The 27,854-nt window shown below is 34.3% G+C and overlaps 1 protein-coding gene across 8 annotated transcripts in view; it reads right to left on the bottom strand.

Moving 5' to 3' along the window:
• Positions 1-7,350: 7,350 nt before the first annotated feature.
• LOC149534956 (uncharacterized) overlaps positions 7,351-27,854 on the bottom strand; it is a 59,379-nt gene continuing 38,875 nt past the window's right edge. The window contains exons 4-6 of one of the 8 annotated variants that reach the window (XR_016357824.1): positions 23,593-23,743; positions 23,375-23,497; positions 7,351-7,645 (exon numbers count right to left, since the gene is read on the bottom strand). Coding sequence is in view for 3 of the 8 variants with exons in the window: in XM_089806721.1 (XP_089662847.1) it covers positions 7,394-7,645 (252 nt within the window). In the remaining 5 variants the exon portion in view is untranslated. Of the gene's footprint in view, positions 7,646-22,489; positions 23,120-23,374; positions 23,498-23,592; positions 23,744-27,854 lie in introns of those variants that run through there. The other 7 variants (XR_016357825.1, XR_016357827.1, XR_016357828.1 and 4 more) reach the window with 7 other exon arrangements.

Raw genomic sequence — 27,854 nt, 5'->3', positions numbered from 1 at the left:
CAAATTCTAAAACTCTAATAATAATCGCAAAGCTAACCTTAAATCTTAACTGTAACCATAATTTTAACTATCACCTAGCCATAATGTAAACCTTAACCCTAACTAGAAACTAAACCTTACCCTAAATCCTAATTCTAACCATGACCTTGATCCAAATCATAACCCATTCAAAACCTAACTCTATCCTAGCCATGATGTAAATTGTAATTGCAACTACTGCAATCCTAGTCCTAAACCTTAAGCTTGTACATAATCCTTACTCTAACTCTTTGTATAAGTGAAACACTAACCTAACTATAATACTAACTATAACCCAAGCCTAACCCTAACTATAATCATAACATGACCCTTACTCTAAAACTAACCATGATATCAATCATAAATGTAAAAAAATCAAAACCATAACCATCCCTAGCCATAATCCTAAACTTGTTATTGTCATATTTCTTACCTAACCCAATGAATGGTTCCATATTTAAAGATAGTATCAAAAGCCCAACATTAGGTTTATAATTAATTAAAAACATGGTACATGGTTATATGTTAATTTATTAATCTATATAATAAATATTATATATTGTGTTGATAATATTTAGATTATAATTTAAGTTAAATATGTAATATTAATTATAAGTTACATGAATTTATTATTTATTGTATTTATTATTAAATATGCATTTAGTTTTAATATCGAATGTATATTTAAATGAATAACATAGTTTTTTATTGAAGGAAAAATAGGTTTTGAAGGGCCTTGAAACCATTTACAAAAGGATAAAAAAAGATGTCATGAAAGCCACCAAACACAAAATAATGGAACAAGACCAAAGCATGGGTGTTATAATTGACTCCCATAACCAAACCTAAAAGGTTACAACAAACTAGCACCTACAAAAGCCAAAGGACTCAAGAAAAATCCATCCTAAACACCCACAAGCAAGGACCATTACGATTTACCTTTAGCACTATCCTACCACAAAAGCCATGCCTCAAGAAACATCATCTTGAAAACAAGTTGTTATATCTTGTAACATCAACTTCAAATCTCAACAGTATAATGCTAATTTGAAGCATTATTCCACCAAGAAGTCGACAAACTCTTCTTCTCAAACCCACAATGCTCAATTGGATGACTAGTTTTAAAACATCTTTGACACTTAAAGGAATCCCTTCATAATCTAAGAATTGAAATAGCTACTACCCTAAAAAAATTGGATCAAGATCTCAATAGAAAGTCCTTTTAAAACATCCAACTAGACTAAAATAGAAGTATATGTGGAATGAAAAATGTAAGACAAATCCTCATCCACCAACAAAAAATCCCCAAGAGCATTACCAACTCCTTCAAAAAGAGAAACAACCAAAAGATGAAAGTGGAGATAAGGAAGACAAACCCAAATTAGAATCTTGTCAAACATTTACGAAGAAAGATTGAATTTTGGTTGTTTGGTTTCTACCATTAATGGGTATTTTTTCGTTAATCTAAAAGAATAAGAATTCTCATACAAAATTTTGTTTATATCCTCTACAATCTCAAATTTTGGAGTTATTAAAAATCCTTTAGTAATTATGAAAAACCTTTAGCTATGATGACCCTACCTCCTTCGCAACCATCTACACCATCTCTTTATAATAAGGAGGTTGAGCTACATGAAGCGGTATGCCATTGCAAAATGATCTACCAAATATACCTCCTCTTTCAAACTTGAACTAAATTAATATGACATGGGGTTACTTTCAATTGTCACCTTTTGTTTCCCCTTGCTCAGTTGTGCTTCATCCATACCAATAAAAGTAGAAGGTATTGAGGTTGCCAATGTCAATAATGTTTCTCTTACTTGTAGAAATGTGTGGTTTCCATTGTAACTGTTGCTCATGTAACTATTGATTACTCTGAATTTATTGCCTACCAAATAAGGTAGTAGGCATTTCAATTTCCAAGTTATCTGGAATGTCACAAAGCTTGTTGAATTCAATTTTATAATGTAAATTTTTAGTGAGCTTCAAAAACTCACAAACTCACACACCCTTTTCCTATCCAAAAGAGGATGTGTACATTCACTCTAGTGATGCTACACAACCATTCTTTATCACAAATGTTGTATTTCAACTTATGTGTGCCACCACCCGAATGTGTTGGGGCATTTATCCTTGTTGCAAACTATCTTAGAGGAGATTTAGGATCATGTTCACCCCTAGCTCACTTTATCAAAAGTGTGGAGGGGTAATCAGTAGATAAGATAAGATTAGATGGTGGACCAAGTAGTCAATTATTTGTGAATTGAGATTCAATTTGTTCAAGCTCATCCCCTCACTGGTGCCATCGTCATGCTTAGGCTCATAATCTTCTTTGCTACTATGAGAATGAGTTTCAGTTTCCATCTCATCATCACTTTGACTTGTTTCATGATTGTGGTTGCTCATTTTGACACTGCATTTCACCAAATGAATAAAGAAATGTAATATCCCTACTGAACATTTTTCCACTTTTACTCAGAAATATTTCAAAAATATAACAGTATTTATGCAAATAAAACTAGCGAGTGAACCATTAGATGCTCAAATAAAATACTCAGTAAATAGAATTGCATTACAAAGCAAGAGAACTACATCACAAAACCACTACATGAAGAAGAATTGGGTTTCTGTCATATTCATTAAGAACCCTGAAGGTTTCTGTCCTCTAGTTATAACAAGAGAAAGCTAGAAGCTTCCTGAAATTCTCCAGAGACATCTAAAAATTAAACTCAAATTCGAGCATGTTGAAAATGAACTTCCTTATTTTCATTTTTTTCCTTTTGTCAACTTTTAACCCCAGTCACAATATTAATTTGACCTTTTATAGATTTACATTAAGCTCTCCTACGCCAATTTAAATATTACATGAGCTTGAATTTTCTATTGTTCCCAAAGGGAGCATTACGGTCCTCCCTCCTTGAGATTGATTTCCTCAAGAAGTCATGGATCTATAAATCAATACTAGGATCCCATATCAATCTGCAATCCACTCTAGAGATCATATTGGTAACCCTTAGGCCAGAATATATAATGTTGTGAAATCATAAACAAGGATGCAAATGTCAAAGTTGAAGTTGAGTTGTAGACTTTGTGATTCACGGCAAATGTCGTCAATCAAATCAATCTTTGTACCAAGGAAATGAGCATCATCACATGAAACTACATAACTGATCTCACTTAGTTTGTCCTCATCCTCATGAGGAAGGATTGTTACTTTGACATATTGTGAAGGAATATAATTGTTCTAAAAATCAGAACTCTTGCTGTTTCTCTTTTTCATGTTTTCACCCCTCGTGAGCATAACTTCTTCTAACCTTGGAATACCTACGATTATCTTAGTCTCTTGGCTAAAACTACCTTGAAATCTGCCCATGGAATTTGTCATATCAACTCTTTCATGACTTCATAAAGGAGTATCATAGAAACATGATCATCTAAATCTTTGATCTTATCTTTTCGTCGGTCTTTTTAATCCTCATTAGCATAATGTGTCTCATTAGTTTGGAGAATGGTGGAAACATTGTGCTTACTTTCACGCTAACAAATGGTATTGATTCTTTCAACAAACTACATCATCTCCATCTCCAGTATCCTAAATTTAATTTCATCTTCCTCAAGATTGATTGCATTAGAAATTTGATTTTCAACTTTGTTTAATGATTACTAAGTCATGCTTAAGCAAAATTCATCCACCTCTCTTTCCTTATCTTCCGCAAATTTGATAGAAAGATTTTTATCCCATTATAGTTGCGAATAATTTGATTTCTTCCGCAAATTGAATAGAAAGATTTTTCTCCCATAATAGTTACGAATAATCTGATTTCATCGTTTCAAAGGCTTCTTTGATTGTGTGCAATTGAATATTACCGATTCCACATAAATTTCTCTTTCAACTTTTTCTCGCCATTTTTAATAACCACGACAATGAAATGTTATGAATTTAATAATTTGTCGTATTTCAAACCAACGTTTTTTGTAATGATAGAACCGACACTCGTAGTCAAAAATATTATTTCTTCCAATTCATTCCATGCCCCCAGTATTGTCGTTTGATGACACGCGCCTCAACTGTTTGACAATGTTTTCAGATAATAACATTGGGAAGACGATTAATAATCACTTCTCCTCTATCAAAGTACATTTAATTAGATACAACAGGTGTTTAGTTAAATAGTGAACAAAATTCAATGAAACTGCTAATCCCTTATTCTGTAATAAACATAGAAAATAAGCTCAACAGATGTATATGAAGGGATAACGGAAAACTATATGATCGAGTTTCCAAGCCTCCGCAATCACAATAATCTCTATCACGACATTATGGAAGACTTGATCCTTTCTACAATGGCAACAGACAGTCCATTTTGAATTGCTCATATGATCTACGCAGACAATACCTCCGCTAAAAGATAACGGTAGAAAAAATAATGTTGGAAGATTCGACCAACGAGAATGCCTTGGAACAAAAATTAAATGCTCGGCACTAGAGTTTTATTCTCGAGATGAATTAAATTAGCTTCTATCATATCCACTATCATCCACGTACATTATCGATCGCCGAGTATAGGAGAAAAGGAGGCCGCTAGTTTGAAAGCTTCGGCAAACATATTTTAATCTTTCAATACCGTATTCAGAGGCCATCAAATAGACATTGCAACTAATTATAACAGTCCACACATAAAATTTGATACGGGACATTAATATCAAATGTTATTTGGTATTGTTAATTGGACTTGTAAGAAATCGCAGTATTAAATAGGGCCACAACTACAATTACCAAGATTGTTGAATTAAGTTGGCTTAAAATGGACTATCAGGTGTCTCAATGAAGACAACACATTTATAAAGTCGTGTTTTAACTTAATAAATAAAATATCCAAATTCTAAAAAATATAACTTCTACCTCTAACAATATTAGTATAATTAAAAGTAAAAATCTCTATAAAAATCTCTGTACTTCATTGGTATATCATTTCCTGCTCTATTTCAATTTTCTCTGCAAACTTTATTTCTAATAAACTTTTGAAATGAAAAAAATACTTTTAAAAAAATTCTACAAAGATACACATGTTGGCAAGATACAATACTCTAATACCACTTTAATGTCCCTGTCAAATCTTTTCTCATTTTTTCTTCACAAATATTTCAAAGAGATCATGAATATAATGGTTTGGGATCCAAGGGTTGACAAGATCCTTGCTTTGTTTCTTATGGATCATCATGAGTTGTTTCACAACTCGAGACATATTTTGTTATCTGTATAGTGGCAGAACCTATTGGTGAAGCAATGTTATTGAGGTTGACATGGGTACCTAGTATTGGTATACAAACTCCAATACTAACTTTGATTGCTTGAGGATAAGCAATATTTGGGAAGAGGAATCTAATGTCCCCTTTGTTTGGGTATCAAAAATTTAATTGAATAAATAATAAGTCGTTAAAATATACTAAATATAATGACAACTTAACAAAGTGTTTAAGATCCTTTTTGGCCCTTCTTTTGTCTGGTCGAACCATCACCACCCATTGATGGTGAAACCGTGGCATCCAGTGTTCTCTCCTACAACTGAATCTTTTACTAAGTTCCTGATCTGAGTTTGGCTCCCTAATCTTCTTCATCTTTGGGTTGATTCCTTGTTGGAAGCGGTAGGTGATGCTATGGGTAACTTCTTGATGGTTGATGAAGATTCATCAAATATTTGCATTCCACCTATGTGAGAATTCTTGTTGGGATGGACAATTCTGAGGGTCTTCTTGAGAAATTTGAAGTTAAGCTTCCTTAGTTGGATTCAGTCACTCAATTATGAAGGGAATCCATTCAGATATAGAAAATGCTACAACTTTGGCATTTGGCGGTTCATTATGGCCTTCAAATGCCAACAATTAATAAGGTTTCTTCTTGGTGGAAGGGGGCTTCTTCTGAACACTATATTGTTGTCCAAGCTTCTCCCACAGTAAAATTTTCTTCTCTTACTGCTCGTGATCTTGTTCCTATTCAAATTGCAACTACTTGTGTTTCTTTGAGTTTTGAGGTGGTTGGTTCGGATCTTGTGTTCCCCTGCAATAGCAGAAGCAGACCGAATTGAGATCCCTGTCAGAGCCAATTCTACTGTTGGTCCCTTTACTGACTCTACCCATGCCTCTTCTATTGGTTCTTCTACAACAGATTTGCTTATTCTTGAATCGCATGTGGTTGTATTGTTGGTTGAGTGGATCCCTACTATTAGAAAACATCATAAGAAATCCTCTCCTCATTTTGGTATGAATCTTCACTCCTAGAAAAATAGAGATAAAGGAAACTCCTAATGTTTTCCTTGTTTTATTTGGTTGAGGGTTTCTATCCCTTGGGGCTGATTGGGACTTCTTTCCCTTTCGCAATTGGTTTGTCTCTGTTTTTTGTTCTCTCTTGGTTGTTTGTCGAATTGTAGCGGACTACTAGACCTTTATTTCTTTACTTGGTGGCAGGGATTCTTGTTGGTGGGGTTCTAGATCCCCTTTAAATTCTACTTGTACGGGGTTTCAGGTCTCCTCAAAACTTGTCTTTACCCTAAATAGTAAAAAAAGTATCAAAATGGCTTTAATGATGAAGTTCAAAATTAGTCAAGTCATTTTATTATTTTCTCAAAGTGATAATCAAATTTTAAAAAGGTTAAAAAAAAGTCTAAAAGAAAGGGTTATAATGAGAGGAACAAAGGGAAAACGAAGAGTCACTGTACTGGGCTTTAAAAGAAGGGGGCTTATTTTGATCATGCTTGGTTTTAAGTTCGGATTATCTTGCAAAATTCTGGGAAGGTTTGACTTTTAACAGGTTTAAGAATGGAAATTTATCGTCTATTAGAAATATCACTCAGTTGTCTCACCTTGTGCTTCAAATCCATACTTCTGATTATCCAATCTCATTGTAAATTTTGTGGCTACAATTGGATATTTTGTAGTTGCTCAATTAAAGATTTGAAAGCAGTATTCATATTTCTTCTCAAAATCTCTATTTTAGTATGATATATGATTTTCAAGTTCATCTATTGGATTTAAAGAAATCAGCTGCATGCAAATTATAGTTTGAATTTCTGTGAAGTATTTGGTAATATCTGGAACAAATATTAACTAAGGGATACTACAGTTGTCCCCAAATCTCTAGTCATGCTCAAAATCATCATATACAACATTATTATTGATATTCTGTTACTTTCATTAAAATTCCGAGGAAAATCTACTTTATCTTACCAATTTATAGTTATATGGATGCCGAACCAAGAATATGAATTTTGTGATCTGCCCCTATGTACATCAAAGATTATTTAACAGTACTATCATTGCATTTATCTTACAAAATGAACAATAAAATTTTATTTATTTATTTTTATATATGTAATTTTCACAATGCCAAAAGTGAACAGATCCTTGTATTCAAAGTAGATGACATTGTCTTCACTTTTGGTGTCAGTGATTGACTGCAGCAAAAAATTTCAAGCGATGATGACATGCAGATCAAGACTTCTTTCTCGTGTTTACAAAGGCCCTCTTCTGAAAATCTTGAACTGAAACCATTTAAAACATTATGTACCATATGCAGCACTATAATAGTCATGTCTTCATCGTTCAATAGAGCTTGCTCATTTAACAAATTCTGATAGAAGAGACAAATACATCAAAACCCTTACAAAAAAAATCAAACAAGAACCTTGCAGAGAAAAAAACCTGAATGCAATATTCAAGAAATCTAGTGTCAAGCATAAGAATCTGATGAGCAAAATAATCTTGTTTTGGTTAAAATTGCATCCACTTCAACAAGTTTTGTACGGGTATAGATGGATGAAAAAGTGATCATATTTCTACCTTATGGAAGACATGTATAAAATTTAATATTTATCTATCCACAAATATGCTATACCTTGGTCATTTGGGGCAGTATGAACTGATTAAGTTTTTAACCAAGTTATGTTCATTTAGTTGGTTATATATAATTTATGAAATTTGTTTTAATAATAAACAAACTTAGACTCTGACTTTGTGTTACCAAATGTAGACTCGTCTCAAATTCTCAATCGAACGATTTTGTAACATAACTCCCACTTACAGCAGGTTTTAAAACAAACAATATGGTAAAACCTAAAAAATTCAAGAATACTTCAGTAATCAGAATGCTTTTCCAAGTAAGAAGTGGAAAATGCAATAATTGGAATTGAACTTTTATATTCTCACTCACTTATTTTATACAAAAAGATAAATCCATAAGTACTTCATCAGCAAATCACTTCACTAAAGATATTAATAAAGCCTGACAATTAACAAAAAACAAAATATTAGGCTGCAAACGATAACCACAGGAGCCCCTATAATTACATAAATTGCCAGATCAGATCAGTTGCCGTTACTTTGAGCTACACCTCACACATTTGAGAACAAAACATTCACTTAATCAGGTCTCGATTCATTTCCCATGATCTAGGTTGATTTTGGAGGTACTTATGATCCAAAACTTGTGTAATATTAGCTTTAGAAATAGGACCGATCTAGCTCTGTGTTATGTTTAGTGGTAATTCCTTAAAGGTGCAAATTTAATAGTGAATATGTTGATTGGGTAGTCTGGTAAGGTAGTTACATGGGGTATTCAATAAATTGGCTTTTATAAATGCTATTATTTAACTGTAAATTCCATCCCATAAAATCATATTTGATATCATATTTCATTCGTGGTCTAAATATCTTTACTTAATATATCGGTTGGTTTGCCCAGTAAGTTAGTTGCACAAGGTAGTTGATGAATTGGCTTTTACAAGTTCTTGTAATAAACTGAAAATTTTATACCATGAAGTTATCATATTAATATTTTTCATTTGTAGAGTAAGAATCTTCCTTCCCTAATTTTCAACCCTACAAGTGATATTACAGCTTTCACAATGGTTGGCCTGTGAAGTTAACAAGGAATCAGATAGGAGAACCAAGGAGGGCAATCAGTGTACAAAATTGACAACTAATGAGGGATCAGGCAGCATAACCAAGGACAATACTCAACATACGTGATTGACAAGTAATGAGGGAGTAAGCAAGATACACAGAAAGGGATCTTAATGTATAAGGTTGATGAGTTGCAAACTGCAGGGGGTCAAGCTTTAGGGATATGCATGCAGATGTCAATATAAGTTGATCAGTACCGAGAAACTGAGGACTAAGTGACAAAGTGGTAGAACTGGGTGGTTAACCAGATTCACTCATGCTCCAAACTCACATCAGGATTTGCCCCTTTAAATCAACAAGGATCATTTTTTGGCTTGTGGGATCCTTATGATCCAAAAGTTGCATGGTGTGTTTGTAATGCCAATGTTAGTAATAGGACCTCTGATATATTATAATCCAAAGTCCGGTTATGTCTTATGTTTAGGGTGATAAGTTGTTAAGTGCTAAGTTACTGATTCGGATGCGGATTCTGAAGCAGATTCTGGAAGCGGATACAGGATGCCGGGAAAAAAAAATTGGATGCAGATGCGGGAGGAAACATATATATATATATATATGTGTGTGTGTGCAAAGAAATGCAAGAAATATACAAAAACAAATCATTTGATAGTATGACTATGATACTTTAACACTTTATCAAAATTCAAGACATTTCAAAATTCATATGATATATCAATATGTGCTTGTCCCACATAAAATCTTAAGTTTTGGCTTTCCTAGTTCACTATTTAGCAAATCTTTCTTAAGTCTGAATATGGAATATATTGGTCAATATTAATTTCAGCTTCCTATAATCTGTTCTTCAATCTTTGCTTGAGAGGTGCAGCATAAATACGATCCCTTGTTTCCATATACTTGCTGTGGTCTTAAAGTTGATTCTAATGTAAACTCTGTGATTGGTCTTTTCCAGAATTATACTCTTACTGCCACGATGGCTTTATACGCTTTGATTATCCTGATGCAAGTTCTGATTTAATTTTAGATGTTTTGCTTAAATCATATGGAACATTTATCCAGTGCCTTGGAGTTTGGGTCAGACAAACTAATACTAAATATTAATAACTGTAAAAGGAATCAGTCTGATGGTGCGTAATGTTCTGTAATTGCAAAGAGACATGATGCCGGAGTGGCTTTTGTACATCCATCATACTTTTAGCACATATAAGATCATCTGTAACGTATTAGGATGCTGTGATCAGTCTTCGTGTTTTGGCCGCTGGGCCCGTGGAAGCTGGCAGGAAGCCAGCCACAGGGTTCCGGATGCGTTTGGAAGCCCATCTCTGGCTTCCAAACGCATCTAGAACCTGTCCGGATCAGAATCCGCACCCAGGGGTTTTATAGAAGAATCGATAACTTAGGTTAAGGGTGTTAAATGTAATAGTTAACATGGTTGGTTAGTCTGTTATGGTAGTTAAATGGGGAATGAACTGACTTTTGTTAAGCCTTGTAATGAATTATAGATTTCATCCTATGTTGTAGACGGATATTTCTCTTCATCCATGGGTAAGAATCTTCTTCCCTGTGCTTATGTTTGTAATGGCCCCTTTTTCAAGCACACATTCGAGGATGTTGTTGTTAGCTAATTTCTCCATGGTCTCATAGGCTAATCAAGAAAGGGATCTTGATGATATTTGGCCTAAGCAATTTCAGTTGCAGGCCATTCTGAAGAGTTTTGAGGCAGTTTTGGGCATACTTACTATTTATAGTAAAACATTCTAGGCATGACTAAACATCCAGTAGCAGTGACATGTCGATGGTAATTGTTTAAAATTGACAAGAAGATTTATCTATCATTGTTATGATTTATTTAGCATTAGTAAAGTTATTTTATAAAGTTAAATTTAATTATTTAACTTTATTAATGCATAGTCTATAGCTTGTGGGAAATATTTAAATTAAATGGTCCCCTTTATTTTATAACACACTGGAGACATAAAAGGTAAATGTGGAAATACTAAAAGAAAAAAACTCACGGAAAAATAGCAATCACAGAAAAAATAGGAGTTGTGAGAAAATAGGAGGAAAAAAGAAAGTGACGGAAAAATAGGAGCTGTGAGAAAATAGGAGGGGTAAAACAAATCCCGAAAAAATAAAGGAAAAAGTGCTATGTAATTCATCCCACATACAAAGCAAGTGTGATAATTTGTGTAAACAATATAAAAAGGAATGAAAGGCTCTCTTTCAGCATGCTTGGTTGCACTTGATTTATTATTTTCTCTTGGAGAATTTGGGAGCTTTGGCTTTCAGCAGGTTTTAGGAAAAAAACCTTCAAGCTTGGAGGTAGTCAACAGAAATCCATTTTGGAGATATCATCCAAATATCTCACTTGTGTTTAAAACACTTGCAAACGAAGGTAAAGGTACTACTGTTGTAAATTTGGAGGATCGCTAAGCGCTATATTTGAGGTAAATCATATTTGTGATAGCTATTACATTCATTTCCCAATAAAGGGTTTGATGGGAGAAGTTGAGGATATACTGATAACTATCTTGCTGTGAATGAGCTGTTGTGACAAAATACATCACTTTTGTAAAAAAACAGAAAATATTGTACATGCCAAACACAGCCTAGAGTGTGCTGCTGTAGTGGAGGAAAATTTTTAGGGGGCAGTACAAGATTGAGACTACCACAAATAGTGTTGTTTCAGGCCTGCAGCCTTTAACATACTGTTGGGTGGATATTTTGCAACCGACAGTTTTGGGTAAAAATTCAGTCACAAAATAGGATGACCAGCCACAACATGTGAGACAGTGTCTCTTTACCTTAAAGGGAAGGCTCCCCCTTCTCATTGTTCCTTGGATCAACTCAAGGTAAGCAAGAAATTGAGAGATTTATAAAGAGGGTGTTACTATTTATCCTTTCTTCTTAACTTTCAAAAAAGGATTTACTTATTCATAAGGCGAATAATGGGCAAGGTGAATCTCTAATTACACTTCTATCACGAGGTGGAAACAGTGATACCGATAAATTTTAACTAACTCAAAAGCTTGCCAAAATGTACCAGTTTGGCTCTAAGTCCTGTTGTACTTCTATGTGGTAAAATCTTTACAATTAGGGCACAAAGACTCCTAAAAGTAACAACAATCTAACTATTTTGCAAATTAAGACGAACACCCAAGCTATAGACAAAGCTAATAGCTATGGATTTTCACAATTGTTCCTGGTCAAAGCTCGGGATTCAATTGTTTCTTAACTCTTTTCTATCAATCACAAGATACAATATCAATGACAAAAGATAGTATGAATCAAAAGTAACTCGAATGAATTATAGACAAACCTTATTCACACAAATAATAATCTCACTTACTCAAAGTTAAGTCTCAAATGCTCCTTTATATTCACTTTCTCTCAAAATAGTGCTACACAAACAAAGTTTTGCTGGCACAATTTCCTTAGAGCTCTCTTGCATAAAGATAATGATGATTTTACAATGAGGGGGTATACTCCTTTATATAGGCAAAAAAGTTGAGAAATGGGGGGAGGAAAAAGTGGGAACAACTCAACCAACTTTGACCAAGTCTAACTACAGAAACTAATGGATTACATGCAACTGCATATGCAACTCGCATTACATCTTTTACATACATGCAATTCGCATTCCATGCAATTACACTTTATCATGTAATGCATCTTAAACAACTATGAAGTAGAAATTACATAACAATCTTAAAGATTGCTTCTTAATGCTTTGAATTTCACAATGACGTCACGCACTGTAGGAAGATCAGCAATCTCCATTGTCTTTGATATGGTTTCGATCCTCACCGCATTCTCATATGCTGATTGAATAACTTTAGAATTCGTTGTTGTGTTATCCAACAAGTGTTTTGTCAAGGATTTGTACAAAACAAACTTGTTCATTGTGTGCGAACCAAATTCTTCAGAATCTACATCAGCATTGATTCTGATTGTATATTCTAAATTCACTCTCTCTGCTGCCAAAAGATTACCAAGAGTATCAGTAACACGGCATCCCAATTGCTCCAAATCACAAGTAAGGCTTGTTTCAATTGCTTGACAATCTTCAAGACCCACTTGCAATTTTGTGATCAACTTTCTTAAGGTCTCTTCCTTGTAACAAATGAGTCCTTGAAATCTGAAGAACATTTCACATGACAGAAGAACGTCACATGGGACCATAGCATTTAGATCAAATTTTATCATTTCATCCCAATCCTCAAGGATTTCCTTCAAGTTATCTGCTTCCCAAGTCAAAGAAGAAATTAAGCTTAGTTCCATTTTGTTCATCTCTTTGATACGCTTTAGAACTGCAAGTGTCTCTGTGACAGCTCGAACTCCTTCAACAATGATTTCCTGTATCCAAGACTTAGCAGCTTCAATCAACCTTCTTTCTTTAGATGTTTGTGATGCAACAACATTCTGAGAAGATTGCTTTTGGATGACCTCATTCAAACAAGCTATTTCCTGTTTCAATTGATTCTTCTTTTCCCAAAGCTCATGACTACTTTTTGATACATTTGCTAATGCATCATGAGCATCTTATAAAGAACTCAAACGAGATTGCTTTCCAACTTCAATCTTAGCAAATTTATAATCAGAGCTAGTGAGTTCTTCAACAAGTTTATCTACTAAGGGCTCAGCAACCTCAACATACTTGGTTTTGTCAGAATCAACCAAAATTCTAGAAATAATCTTGTCCTTCAGAGATTTGGATTTAGTCTTCTTCACAGGAAGATTGTCAAGAGGAACAACCACCTTCTTTCTCTTCATTGTTATTCTACTCAACCATGCAGGTAGGCTGAAACTTTCATCTGTAGAAGCAAGCACAGTGGAGACCATTGGCATTGATCCAGATTGTATATCTGTAGCAACTGAACAAGATTCAGTTTGCACTGTTGTAAGCATAGGAACATGTTGTGAAGATTTTGTCATGAGAAGTTGAAATCCTGTCAAAGATGTATCAAGTTGGGAAACTTGACCACTAGTAAGAGTCGGAATATCTTCAAACACATTTGCTAAGTGTTCAAATTGATCATGTGCGGGAACACGAGGAGCAACAGATGAAATCGGAAGAGTCATGGTATTAACTTCTAAGACAGGAATAGAGTGAGTGAAAATAGTAGAAAATGAATCTACATCATCATCAACCTCATGCAAAAAGGGCTCTTCATGTGGAGAAGACATGCAAGCTTGTGCAGGCTTGGGAGGAGATATGATTCTAATTTCTCCTTCTTCATCTGAATCTTCTTTCTCGGATTTTGTTTCCAATTCTTCTTCTGATTCTGTCACTGATTCTTGAATTGGTTCAAAAACTTGAGATGATTTAGTCCTTTTTCCGCCCTTTAATTTGAATTTGAGAGTATTTTTTACATTTGAAGATGAAGCACCATCTTTCCCTATAATTTCCAGATGTGACTTCCTGCCAGGAGGACCAAAGCTTCCACAATCCAAACCCATTTTAGGATTTACTCTTTTTAGGCCTTTACTTTCCAACCACTTGTTAGTGTTCGCTAAGATGGATTGAAACCTGTCCATAATAGATGTACCTTCTTTTTGTTGCCATTGAATAGGAAAAGGACACATTTTATCAAAACCGGCTTGATAAAATTCCAAATCAAGGATGTCGTCGTCATCTTCAACTTGGAAATCTGGTGGGATTTCCAACATATTAAAATTGATTATTTGTTGCAAGGTTAACCTGTAACCTGCAATAATCCATCTTCATAATATTAAGCTCTGTTCTCATGTCAATCCAAATGTCTTCAATGCGATGAACATGAGTATAAGCCCTCTTTATCTGAAAGTTCATCTCTCCATAATCAAAGTCAAATCTAGCCTTGAACCTCTTCAATGTAATCAATTGCAATTCTGCTTCCATATTCTTCACTTTAGGCACAGAAACAATTGAATAATTGCCAATAGATAAAGGCCTAGTTGAGGTGATGCCAAATCCGGGCCTATGTGACGCATGCTGATCATTCTGCACGTCCATGAGTTGTCTTGCTAACTCCATTAGAATGATTCGATCTGTTGCATACCTAGGTAAGGTATACGGCTCTCCTTTGAAATATCCAACTCTCAAGTATGTGAAAGTGGGAAATTGAAGAAAAATGCAGCCGTACTGATTTACCTTTTACCATGCTGCATCGGACACTCTTTTGATACACAACTGTTTGTCGAACAGACACCTGTAATGTCCAAAGAAAGCATCTTAGACTCTTCTGTAATGATATTTACTGTTAGCCAAAGTAATTTGGTCATAGTATTCCCAAACAGGTACTTGAAGACAATTACCTTTGGTGGAAAGCCCCGAAAAAGACCCCATAGCAGCAGCAATGTAAACTAAATATGAATTCATGTAAAAAGGTACTGATGTTCTTACATTGCATATCTGGTGACAGAGTGCAATACTGATAAGCTCTCCCCAAAAGATATGTTCTTTGTTCTCTATGATTTGAAACATAAATTTGTACATCCATGGCTCAAAGTCGGAAGAATCCTTAAGACCACAGATTATGCTGAGAAGGATGATGAGATCCTTGTATTCCTATTTAAAATTGGACCGATGAAAAGTCTTTGGCCCCCTGGAAAAATTACTTCTTTTGTTGTCTAACCAGTAAAGGTTGACATACTTCTGATAGTTGCTTTTTTGTTCATTCCAACAAGCCAATGACGAATCTTTGGTCAAATCAACACATTCTGATTTACAAGGAACTTTGAAGACTTGTTCAACTACTTCAGGGTCAAGGCTAATGATGACCTTGCCGTTAGTGTCTTTGATATTCCTTGTTTTAGGAGTGAAGTGCCGAGCACATCTGTAAACAAAATCAAGTTCTATGGCCGCCATGGGAAATGTAGAAACCAAACGAATATTGCTTCTTTTAATACGTTTCATCTCATGCGTAGCTGGAGCTTCAATCCTTTGTAAAAAATCGGCTACATCTACGTGACCAATCTTGGTGTCTAGTATGTTATCCAGAACAGAGATAACTGAAGAAGGAACTGCACCAACGAATTCTGTCATATTGGTATTTCATCTTGCCCTTGGATTTGGAAGGTGAGGACATTTCTTGTGTTCGTACTGTAACACAAAAATTGCAAAACACAAATACATCATCAGAAGGAATCTCCATGTAAGTGGATCCCAGAGCAGCAATGAAGATTCGAAAATGAGTGACTTTCAAAGAGAAAGCGTATGCATATGCAACGGAATGTGAAATGAAATGAAATGAAAGTATGAATATGGAAAATGGAATGAAATGGAATGGAATGAAAATGCGCGAAGGTGAAACGCATGGGAATGCGTGCAAAGTGAAAGTTGCTAATTTCAAAAATGACTTAAATGTTTTCAAAGCTTTATTGAATGAAACATGCATATATGTAAATGCAATATGTAACGGAAGGTGAGAAAATGAAATGAGGTGTAAGTGCGAATGCGTATACTTTACATGTATATGCGGATGCGGACATGTAAATTATGTTATGAGGTGGAAACATGTATTTATTCATGTAAGTGCGAATGTGTATATGAAGATGGAAATGAAACAATGGAGGTGAGATAATGAATTATATAGTCACTTTTGGAGGAAGAGAGAAGTCAAAATTCACAGAAAGCAAAAATAACATCTTTTTTGTCTTTTCAAAATATGACTTTTGATCAAAATCGGACCTTTTGGATGCAATTACACGTAAGGCATTTCGTGTAATTGTGTTATGCAAATGGAAGTGAAAAATGAGATGGATGAAAATGGAAACGAAAAATGGGATTACATGCATGTGTGGATGGCGAATGAAATGAAGAACATGTAATTGCATTTGTCGGATGAAACGTGAGATGTAATGACATGCAAATGGAATGTGAAAAAAAAATGAAATGATAATGCTTTCGCATGTAGTGAAGGAAAAACAAATTTTTGGGAAAAAACTTGCAACTTCTCCAAAATGGAGAAAAACCGGCAACAAGCACACAAAACCAAAACAAACAAAAAAAACATACCTTTGAAAACAACTCAAAACATGCCAAGATGCAATGCACTCCAAAGATGAAATCTGAATTTGGAACTTGGGGAAGAACCAAAGACATCAAAATAAAAAAGAAATTCATATTTAAAGGAAAAATGCATATTCTAAGGAAAAGATTTTCACAAGTGGCATCCATTCAATGATTTCATGCATAAAATTAGCAAAGACAAGCATGAATTAAAATGTAAGAAAGAAGAGGTCCACTTACGTGATGAATATGTGCCAAAAATGAAGGAAAAGATGCTCTTTGTTTGAATTTTTCTTCAAAAAATGATGAGAACTTTTCAAATCTCCAAAATCCGAATGATGAAGGGCAGCAAATAAGGAGATTATTTAGCAAAATGCCAAAACGTGCCCTAGATTAGCTCCTCCTTGCAACGTTTTAAAGATTGCATGTTCTTGAGCCATTTTTGCCAAAACAAGCAAAAAACATGATCTTCAAAGTAAAACGTTTTGATGATTTAACACCAAAATAATGATCCTCAACCAAAGTAATCACCTAACGAGGTAAAAACGACTTGATCTCATGCAAAAACGTGATCGAACTTGGCAGATAAAACGTGCCCTACCTTGGGAGTTTCAAACACGTTTTTGGGTGCAATAACTTGATTTTTGATGAGGACAAAATGATCACCTTTTCAAAACATGATGAATGCAACTGATTTCATTCAAATCCATGGAGAAAATCAAAAGTTATGATCAAAATAGGAGGTTTTTGGAGCAAGAACATGTTTTCTTCACATAATAGGACATTTTTATGTTCATTACATATTTTAAAACATGTTGGAAGGCAAAAGAGGACCTTTTTGAGTCCAATGCATGTTTTAAAATATGTCTTGAGATATAATCTCACTTTTTGAAGCCCATTACATATTTTAAAATGTGCAAGTCTCCAAAATCTCACTTTTTGGAGTCACTTACGTACTTTATAAACATATCTCACCTTTTTCATGCACAAGCATGAAAACTCAACTTTTCATGTCATTGCATCAAAAAAGTCCACTTTTACAAGCTTTTGATGTAATGACTTGAAAAAGGTCCTCAAAATGAGTTTTCATATCCATTATTCCACTTTTCATGATTTTTTACATGCATATGCACATAAAATGTCCACTTTTAGGCTTTTAAGTTATGCATTTCACTTATTTTTATAAAAATGTCAACAATATGGGTCAAAAATAACATTTATGCATTATATTAATCAATATAAGTCATAAACATTAAGTTAAAGTGACATTTATATAAGTATTTGATTTAAAAATCAATAATTTAAAAAGTAACTATATAATTCTATAGTCACTTTAAGTGAAAAATTAAAAAGTAATTCAACTTAAAATTATAACATAAAGTGCACTATAGTCACTTTAAGTTATAAATTTAAATGAAAAATAACTTCAAAACATAACAAAAAGTGAATAAAATGTTATATTTTCAAAAAGTGAATTTCAAAATGAAAATATAACATCATTTTTTTAATTCGTGTTGTTGCACCTAAAATGTCCACTTTTGAGGCACTAAAATGACCATATCTCTTGACTGACAAATCTGATTGACCTCTAGGTTAGACCGAATCGAAGGGGAAATCGAAAGGCATAACATGAGCAAATTCAAAGGACCAAAAACAAACAAACACAAACTCAAAAGCAAAGAACAGACTGTGAAGGCTTCAAAAATCAAGCAAAGGCTCGACAGAAAGCAAAACGAAAACGACTTGACGAAGGCCTTCAGTAAAACAACTTGATATTCGAATTGAAATAGATCAATCGATCAACATTAAGCAATTGAATATCAAATTCAAACTTAGAGAAACACGAAACTAGCTTGGAAAAGTTTCATGTTGTTACCAACATTTTGTGGTGACAAAATGCAAGACAACACACACATCCAAATAGGATTTGAAATATCTCAGACTTGGCCATACAGTAGAAAAACCTAGCGAAGGGTGCTATACAGATTGGTTGATGTCTTAGAGTGTTGTACATGTCCATTTCTGGCCATGCAGGTCTGCAACTGGGTACTAGGCAGCATTTGTGTGTTGTTTCAGGTTTGCAGCCTTTAACAAAACATTCAAATCAGTCAGGAAAAATCTCAGACTAGGCTATATAGGTTAGAAAGAGCCAGAGAAGAGTGCCACACAAATTGGTTGCTGTGCTGTACATGTCAGTTTCTGGCCCCACCAGGTCTGCAACTGAGTTCTGGACAGCATCTGTGGTAGGTGTCTCCTGTGTTAACATTGTTTGAGCAATACTAAACAATAATAATCAAGGTTACCAGGAGACCGGGGTACTTGGAGACCTTGGAGACTGGTACTGGTCCTGGTACGGCTAATTTTCAAAAATAAAAGACGGGGGTACTTGGAGAAGTTAATTGTTGCTTAATATAATTTAATAATTTCTAGAAAACATCATGACATAGAACTTTGAAAACAAGAATAGAGGTATTATAGCATTAAGTTTAAATACACAAAACTCAAAAGTCATAGTGTTAAAGGGTGAAAGAATTCAAAACTCAATATATATTTCATATTAGATGCCAAAGGATATGGGATGTGTGACTATGAGAAATTTTGTATTGTTCTTCTGAAAGTGAAGAAGGTTCACATGGATTTGTCCCTATAAGATACTTGAGAAGGTTGGATATACCCAATGGCTTCCATTATTTCCAACGATTGAGTTGATGTTAGACAAATATCTCTTATTACCATCTATGTGATCTCTTTAAATGAACAGTTGTAGTAGGTCATAACACTACAAGAAAGGGAATAATTATACATATTGACAAGTCTTTTTCTAGAGGCGATTAAGAAAATTTATTGGAAGACTATAGTGGCTATCATTATCATTACTAACATATAAGTAATAATGATTTTTTAAGGGGTGATGATAGAGGATAAGATTTAAGAGTTTTTATGATGCCTTATGCTCGATATTTTTGGTGGGAGACATCAATTGTTGGTTGGGGGACTTTGGAGATGGCAACCAAAACCTCGTGCATCCAAACATTTTTGGAGACGTCTCCAGTACCTAGAGACGTGTCTCCGGTACTCGGATCTCTGAGACGCATCTTAGGGTGTAGGAGATGGGTCTCCTGGTAACTATGATAATAATGTTTCAGCTTGAGTATACTTAAATATATTGAATGGTATTGTTAAGTTAAAGTACAATTGGAGTTGTTTTATATGTGGTTATTAACACTTCTAGATTTAGTAGAAGCAATATTGTGTTTATTGTTGGATTGGCTTGGTATTTAGTCACTGCAAAAACATTTAAAAAACAAATTGTGGTAAACAAAGGAATCCACTACATTTGTACGAGTACAAGAAAGAGATGAGAGAATGAGCTCATCTATTTCAAGGAGAGATGGCAACCTTACAATATTATTGAACAGCTAATAATTGACAACAGTTACATAGGCCATAATGATGGCAATTACAAAAGACTCTACCAAACAAGTGTAATATAAGTTACACTACTACATTACTACATATACTATTGATATCCTAGTGCCCCACTAAGGATGAAACCAAAAGGATCTAAAAGTTTTATTAATAGATTACAAGATGTCCAGAAATGGAGATAAATATCTGCATGATGACTTGCAAAAAGAATAATTTACGTGTTGTGGCATTATCAATTGACATGCATATCTTTTGAGGCAATGCATCTGATTAGTGAGGTCATTATTGAGCTTGCCTTCAAATTACCACCAGTGTCTCCGAACCACAAGAAAATATGATAAGAGTCAAAGTCTCAATTGGAGACAAACTCTCGACGACTAAACCGCTAGTAGAATGGAGACATCTTCACTTCTACACTGTTGATACACAGGCCGTGAAAATCACCTGAAATTTGATGCAATGGGGCATTCCATGAACTGGAAGATACATCTATTAATGGTACCATAACACTAGCTTCTACTTTGACCTCCTTAGATTTATGACTAGACAATGGTTCCTTACATGTAGCATGCAAAACTGCATCAGCTGCTACACTTGATCAGCAAGTTTGTACAAGCCACTGTATGCATCACCTAGCCTAATGCCTCAAGCAATCACTTTCTCTGAGTTTACATCACAAAATTTTGCACTTCACCTCACAAAATTGAATTAGAATGTTGGATTTCTATAATCTGGCTAATAGAGAAACAGCAGAGGAAAGATCTGAGGTCATACATTCCAGTTAGAATCCCTGATCAAATTTATGTGTTCCTCGATAAATCTGATTATTCATGTGCCAATATTCCTATCTTAACCAAAGTGCCAATTTTCTTTTGGGGAAATTTCCATTGAGAAACAGGGGGTATTCCTATGTTGAGTGCTCTTCTTCCTATCAGTGTCATAGAACTCTAGACTATGGTGCCTAGCACCCTATTCCAGTGATTTCAACCAAAGTTTTAACATCTAACAGTTGGGAAATTGGTGGGCAGAAAAAAGCTCCCCAATGTCAGTTTTCTTTGAAATTTTGACATGACACATGCCAACTTGTGTATTAAGTACACGACTAAAATCCACATAAAATCGCATTCCATACAGTTTCTAAAATATACAAACAGATTTTCGAGAAAAATCAGTAGCTGAATCTTCAGATCTGCATCCCCATTCTTGTTAAATCACAAAAATCGGACTCAAACATATTGTTTTGCAAATTTGGGGCTTTTTTACAGTCCCATTTTGTGTGGAAATTAGCTGCAGATGTGCAAAATACAACTTCAATATTTGAACATCTCTCTTTGATTATTGAATTCCAATTCATGTTCCAATTGAGTAAAGACAATCAGAATTCAATGCAGCACAGGAGAGATATAAAGTCAAGCGTGATGTATGAACACCCATTGCTCCAAGTGGCACATGTGGTCATGTGGCTGGATTTGATTTGATTTCATGTAATAAGTTCTTATTAGACCATTTCTTGTTGATAGGCACATAGGTTGGGTGATCAGGTCACAGGGATGCATTAATGTGCAAAATTGCAAAAGTTACTCAAATTTCAAGCAACTTTTCTTGCAAATGTTGTCATGTAAGCAAAAAATGATGATTTGTTAGTTGTAGTTTAAAAAGTGGTTACCAACCATTGGGAAAGGTTGGAAAACTTATAACTTTGTTCCATCGACCACAGAGGTGGATTCAAGATTTTGTTAAGGAGGAGCAACAAAAAACATCACGTTTTATGCACTATAACATGATTTTTCTCTTTTATTCTGTGTTGGCTATAAAGAAGATTGAGCTAGTTTCTAACCCATTTGGTTTCTTCTATATTAGGCAACTCCGTTTGATCAACTAGGACAGTTCTTTAATCTTAACTGCGTCTTGCTCCAATGTGCAGTATTGAACTAGCTGCAGTTTCCCAAGTATGGTGACTAATTCCAATAATAAATTAAAAGATGTTCAGAGCAATGTAAATTTTTGTTTCTTTATTTCCCCAGTGTAACTAATACACTTTGTTTCATCGGAAAAAACGACACACAGACAAACCAACTTACTTTTGACAAAGGATTGTTTCCTTAGTAAATTTTGCTAAAAACAAGTTCTAACCTTGGTCATTGCCATAGTCTCCCAATGTAGTTCTTTTTCACCTCAGCAGCTATCACTGATAACCTGGAATCCCTTCATGGTGGTACTCATTTTAATGAGATCATTTGTCATCCCTCCTCCCTATGCCTGAAAGACCATTCGTTCAGGTGTGCTTCCTTCAATGACGGTGATGGAGCTCTAATTTTAGAGGCTCCATTTTTGCATCCTCTTTTCACTTATTTTTCTTTATTTATATTTCTCATCAAGACCTTGTAGATAATGGTGCTGAAGAACAAGTAATCCATCTTTGGGAGCATCAAATATTGGAAACAATTTAGATTTGAAGGGATGTGCTAAAGCAAATAAAAGATTTCAAGGAGCCTCTTATACATACAATCTGGAAGATAACAAAGTTGTTTTATCCATAATAAAACTGATATGCTCCTCTTGAATCAAATTTTGGGTCACGATGTGATGATGTTTATGTTGCAAACAATGCAGATGTTTCAATGTGTATTGGCAATTGACAAAACCAGATATGTTTAGATGACAAAGTCTGCAGCGTTGATTTTATTGATTTAGTGCTCTCATGGAAAGGCTGAGATTCATGGCATTGTTTAAGCATCACCGGGAGATTTCTGAATAATTATTCTGCATGAAAGCACCAAACTACTATTGGAAAATTAAGAAGATTTTAGTAAACTATTACACTTAATATACATGTGCAGTCTAATATCAAGCTTTCATGAAACTATTGGGTGTAAGGTTCATTGTTACAACCAGCAGTCTTCATCATTATAACGCTTACCTGACACTTCATGAATACCAAATACAATGGGAAGACAGGATTTTCAAATGAAAAAGATGAAGCTTACGGGGATGTTGAAAGTGGTGGAAAGGACGTACAGAAAACAAAGAAATCAACCAAATTGTTTAAAGCCATCAGAAATAGAAGTCCCAAGTGCCAGAAATGTTAGTAAATATACAACCGCGCACGTGTGGGATTGGAGTATGAACAGAAGGATATATCTGCATGAAAAATCATTAACAACAATCAGTATTTGTGAAGGCAGCAATAATATTTATAACTAGCTGTTAGAGTCATTGACAAAGGAAATACACACCATGAACTTACTCAGACTGAGCGGCAACTATTAACATCAAACGCTCAGCACACAGACTGGGTCAACGATACCAAAGATACCTGATATAGAGAGCAGTGGAATGGCGATATACATCATCTTTCACGTCAATATAATCTCGCCACATCACCGCCTGTGGAGGCTTGTCAAAGTGTGATTAATATAAATGTTAATAAAAAATAGTGACAGGCAACGCATAAACGCAGACATATTCAAAGTTCCACGGAAGGCACTATAACTGAGAATCAATCAAATTCAGAAGCAATCGATTTGCAATCTATTTGGATGAATTATATGTTATCTACCAAGTCACCATGATCGTCGTGGATTATGCATGAATAAGAAGCGACGAGAGTATATGCCATGAGTTTAGTCAGACATGAATATGATGGGGCATATCATGGGAAATATTATTATAGATTTTAAAGTATGGTGATTTCAAGTGATTAAAGTATTTCAAGGCCTTTCAACTATGTCAAAGGGGAAGTTATAAAAAGATGCGATCATTAAAGGAGAAAAGTCATTTAGTTTTAAAGAAGTATTATTTATTCTTAAAAAGTAGATATGACTGTTATTTTGAAAAGGCATGCTTCCATTGAATGGAATATAAATAGGAGATATTTCTAACATAACAAGACATTTCCGAAAAGCAAGAAGACATGAACTTATGCATTGGATTTTCCTGCACTCTTTGTTCGGTGATCAGGGATATTGCGAAATAAATTTGTGTTTCCTCATCTCTATCTAACCGGACTTCCATCGAAGAAGTTAAATTCCTTTTAGACTAACACAGAATTGCATATAAAAATTATCTTTTGCAGAGCTCAGGAGTAATTGATGATATTTTAAATAAATATTGTCTGATAAAGTTGTACATAATAGTCTTCATTGTGATTGACTCTATTGCCCAGATAAGCACGGCACTAGTCTTTTAAAATCATTAAGTTTAATTATTGGATTTACAATTGAAGTCAGTAATCTATCTATATCCTTCTTGCAAAGACCAAATTAGCTATTATATCATATCAAAACATCCAATCATTTCAAGCACTGACAATACTTAATTTGATTGATTTTGAGGATTTTGCCAACCGAATTGTAAAGTTTCTACAAATTCTGATCAACCAATACTGAAATAATGATTTTAGTCTTGCTGAAAATCGATCTCCTTCAAGTCTGGACTGAATGTTATTGTTCAGGAAGTCTGAAATGAATTCTGGAAATTAAAATTTATCTCTAATCTAAATCGTCAAGGAGCAAATTGCTAGAAGAGCAGACTTTGGTAATTGTATGTCATCTATCCACAAACTTGTTCCTATTTTATACATAAACCAAGGGTCTTGTCTTTCCATAAGAAACACCCCTTCTAGGTTGGCCCTCCATGAATCAATCCCTTTTCATAACAAATTGGCGGCCTTTATCATTTAACTAATAGTTAATTAGAAATTAACTACAATAGTTATTTTAGAGGCATATAAGTATACCTAGTAAAACGCCGATCATTTAGAGTGAAGTATTTATCATGATCAGTATAAGGGAACTTATATGCATATCAGATCTGTCTGATCGGAAATATCAAAACATTGATATAATCAAGTTATAAGGATTTAATACTCCCTCTTAACTTGATAATATAAATGAGAGAAACATATCTAGCAAGATTGTTTAAGCATAGAATTGTACTCTATAACTATTTGATTCTTCCATGCATGTAGTATCATGATACACATGATGCTTTGTTATATTACTAAACCTATAATATGGATTATCACTAAAACTTGTGATAACAGTATTCATGTAATGCAATACATAGGATAAAATCTGGAGTATGATAAAATTCTTCCTTTATCCAAATTGTGACTCATAGGTACTAGCAGCCTATATCACATTATGATCTAAGTTAAGATCTACCAATACACAAGACAAAATCCGGAGAATGATAAAATTCTTCCTTTATCCAAATTGTGACTCATAGGTACTGGCAGGCCTATATCACAATATGATCTTACGTTAAGATCTACCAATACACAGGATAAAATCCAGGGAATGATTAAATTCTTCCTTTATCCAAGTTGTGACTCATAGGCATAGAACTGTCTACATCACATTGTGATCTTGAACTCATCCAGATCGAACAGTAATTCTTTATTGTTTAGGTGATTATATTAGAGATCCTCATCTCTCATAATGTCTTTTATACAAGTGTTCATTATCTCAGAGATCATCACCTCTTCGATAATGAATACAAATGGTGAAGCCCATAACAGCCAATAGCCTAACGATAATGAATTTAACTCAAAATTATTTCATTAATGATTAAAGAATACAAATTTATCATAATTCAACCATACCAAGTCTTTTCCTAAAGTGATCTATCTTAACTCGAGAGAGAGGTTTGGTAAGAATATCTGTTGTCTGATCTACAGTGCAAATGTATTCTAATTTTACAGTATTCCTGTCTACCGTATCTCTTACATAATGGTAAGGAATTTCAATATGCTTGGAGCTGTCATGGAAAACTAGATTCACAGAAAGCTTGATGGAACTTTGATCATCACAATGAATAATAGTAGGATTCATGGGTTGATCAAATAATCCCACAAGTAACTTTCTAAGCCAAACTGCTTCCCGAGAGGCCATTGCTACGGTAATGTATTCAACTTCTATGGAACTTTGTGCTACTAATGCCTACTTTCTGCATATCCAAGATATCATTGTTGAGCCTAAATTGAAACAACATCCTGAAGTTCTTTTCCTATCAGTAACACTTCTAGCCCAATCTGAGTCTAAGAACCCATGTAAGTCCAAGTCAACTTTCTCATACTTGAGCCCAAGGTTAAGAGTACCTTGCAAGTATCTCATAATGTGTTTCACTGCAACTAGGTGAATCTCCTTTGGCTCACACATGAACTGACTTAAGGCATTAACAGCATAGCAAATATCAGGTCTCGTATTTACCAAGTACATAAGAGACCCAATCATCTATCTGTAAAGAGTGGAATCTATGGAGGGTAATTCTATTGCTGCTTCCTTAAGTTTGTGTACATTAGTCTCCATAGGAGAAGACATAGGTCTGCAGTTCCACATTCCAAATCTCTTCAAGATGTCTAATGTATACTTTCCTTGATTAAGTATGATGTTGTCAAAGTTTTGTCATACTTCTAGTCCTAGGAAGTAATGAAGGAGTCCTAAATCTTTCATTTCAAATTCTCTGATTAGATCTTTCTTGCATTGATCTATAAGATGATCATCACCTATTATTAGTAAATCATCAACATATAGTATCAAAATTATCATATCATCTTTATCTTTTTTATAATAGAGATTTGGATCAGCTTCATTCTTGGAGAATCCTAAATTGGAGAGATACTTATCAATTCTTTCATGCCATGCCCTTGGAGCATGTTTAAGCCCATAGAGAGCTTTCTTGAGCTTGCAAACAAAGGCTTTAGGGTTATGAGTTTCAAATCCTTCAGGTTGTTCCAAATATACCTCTTTCGTAATCTTTCCATTTAGAAATGTTGTTTTCAATGCTACTGTCACTAGCATGCTTGATTTTAAATATCCATTTAAAAGAAACAACAGATTTTCCTTCAAGCCTTGGAACAATTTCCCAAACATCATTCTTAATAATGGATTGGTATTCTTTCGTCATAGCATCCTTCCAAGTTGTATGTTTAATAGCATCTGAAACATTGGTTGGTTCTAATTTAGATAAATCGCTCATGTTTGTTGCATAACTAGAAAATCTTTTGGATCTTTTGCTTTCTTTGAAAGTTCCAGATGGTGCAATGAAGTCTTGTGCTTCCTCTATAGTCTTAATAGCCCAAAGTGGTCTTTTTTTTAGGATTTTGAGTTTCCTCAAGATTAAGGTTTTGAATTTCATCTTCAATTTCTTCAATGCTCTCCCTCTAAAACTCAGATTCATGATTTTCTTCAGAAATAGGTATATGTGTCGGATCTTCAGAACTAAGGGCTCTTCTGAATATGCTAAATCTTCTTCAAATATTAAATCCCTACTAAGTGCAATGTTTTTTTGACCAGGTATGAAAACTCCATATGCTTTAGATGTTGCACTATACCCGACAAAAATACCTTTCCTCCCGAAGAGTTCAAATTTAGTTCTCTTTTCTTTTGGAATGTGTATGTATACTGGGCACCCAAATATCCTAAGATGGCTTATATTTAATTTAACCTTAGAAAAAACTTCTTCCGGAGTTTTATCTCTAAGGTGAAATGAGGAC

Source organism: Cupressus sempervirens, chromosome 10, assembly GCF_028749045.1.
Source record: "Cupressus sempervirens isolate cs-2001-9-10 chromosome 10, ASM2874904v1, whole genome shotgun sequence".
NCBI classification, from domain to species: Eukaryota; Viridiplantae; Streptophyta; class Pinopsida; order Cupressales; family Cupressaceae; genus Cupressus; species Cupressus sempervirens.
The sequence above is the reverse complement of the archived record's forward strand: the minus strand, read 5'-3'. Positions and strand labels throughout refer to the sequence as shown.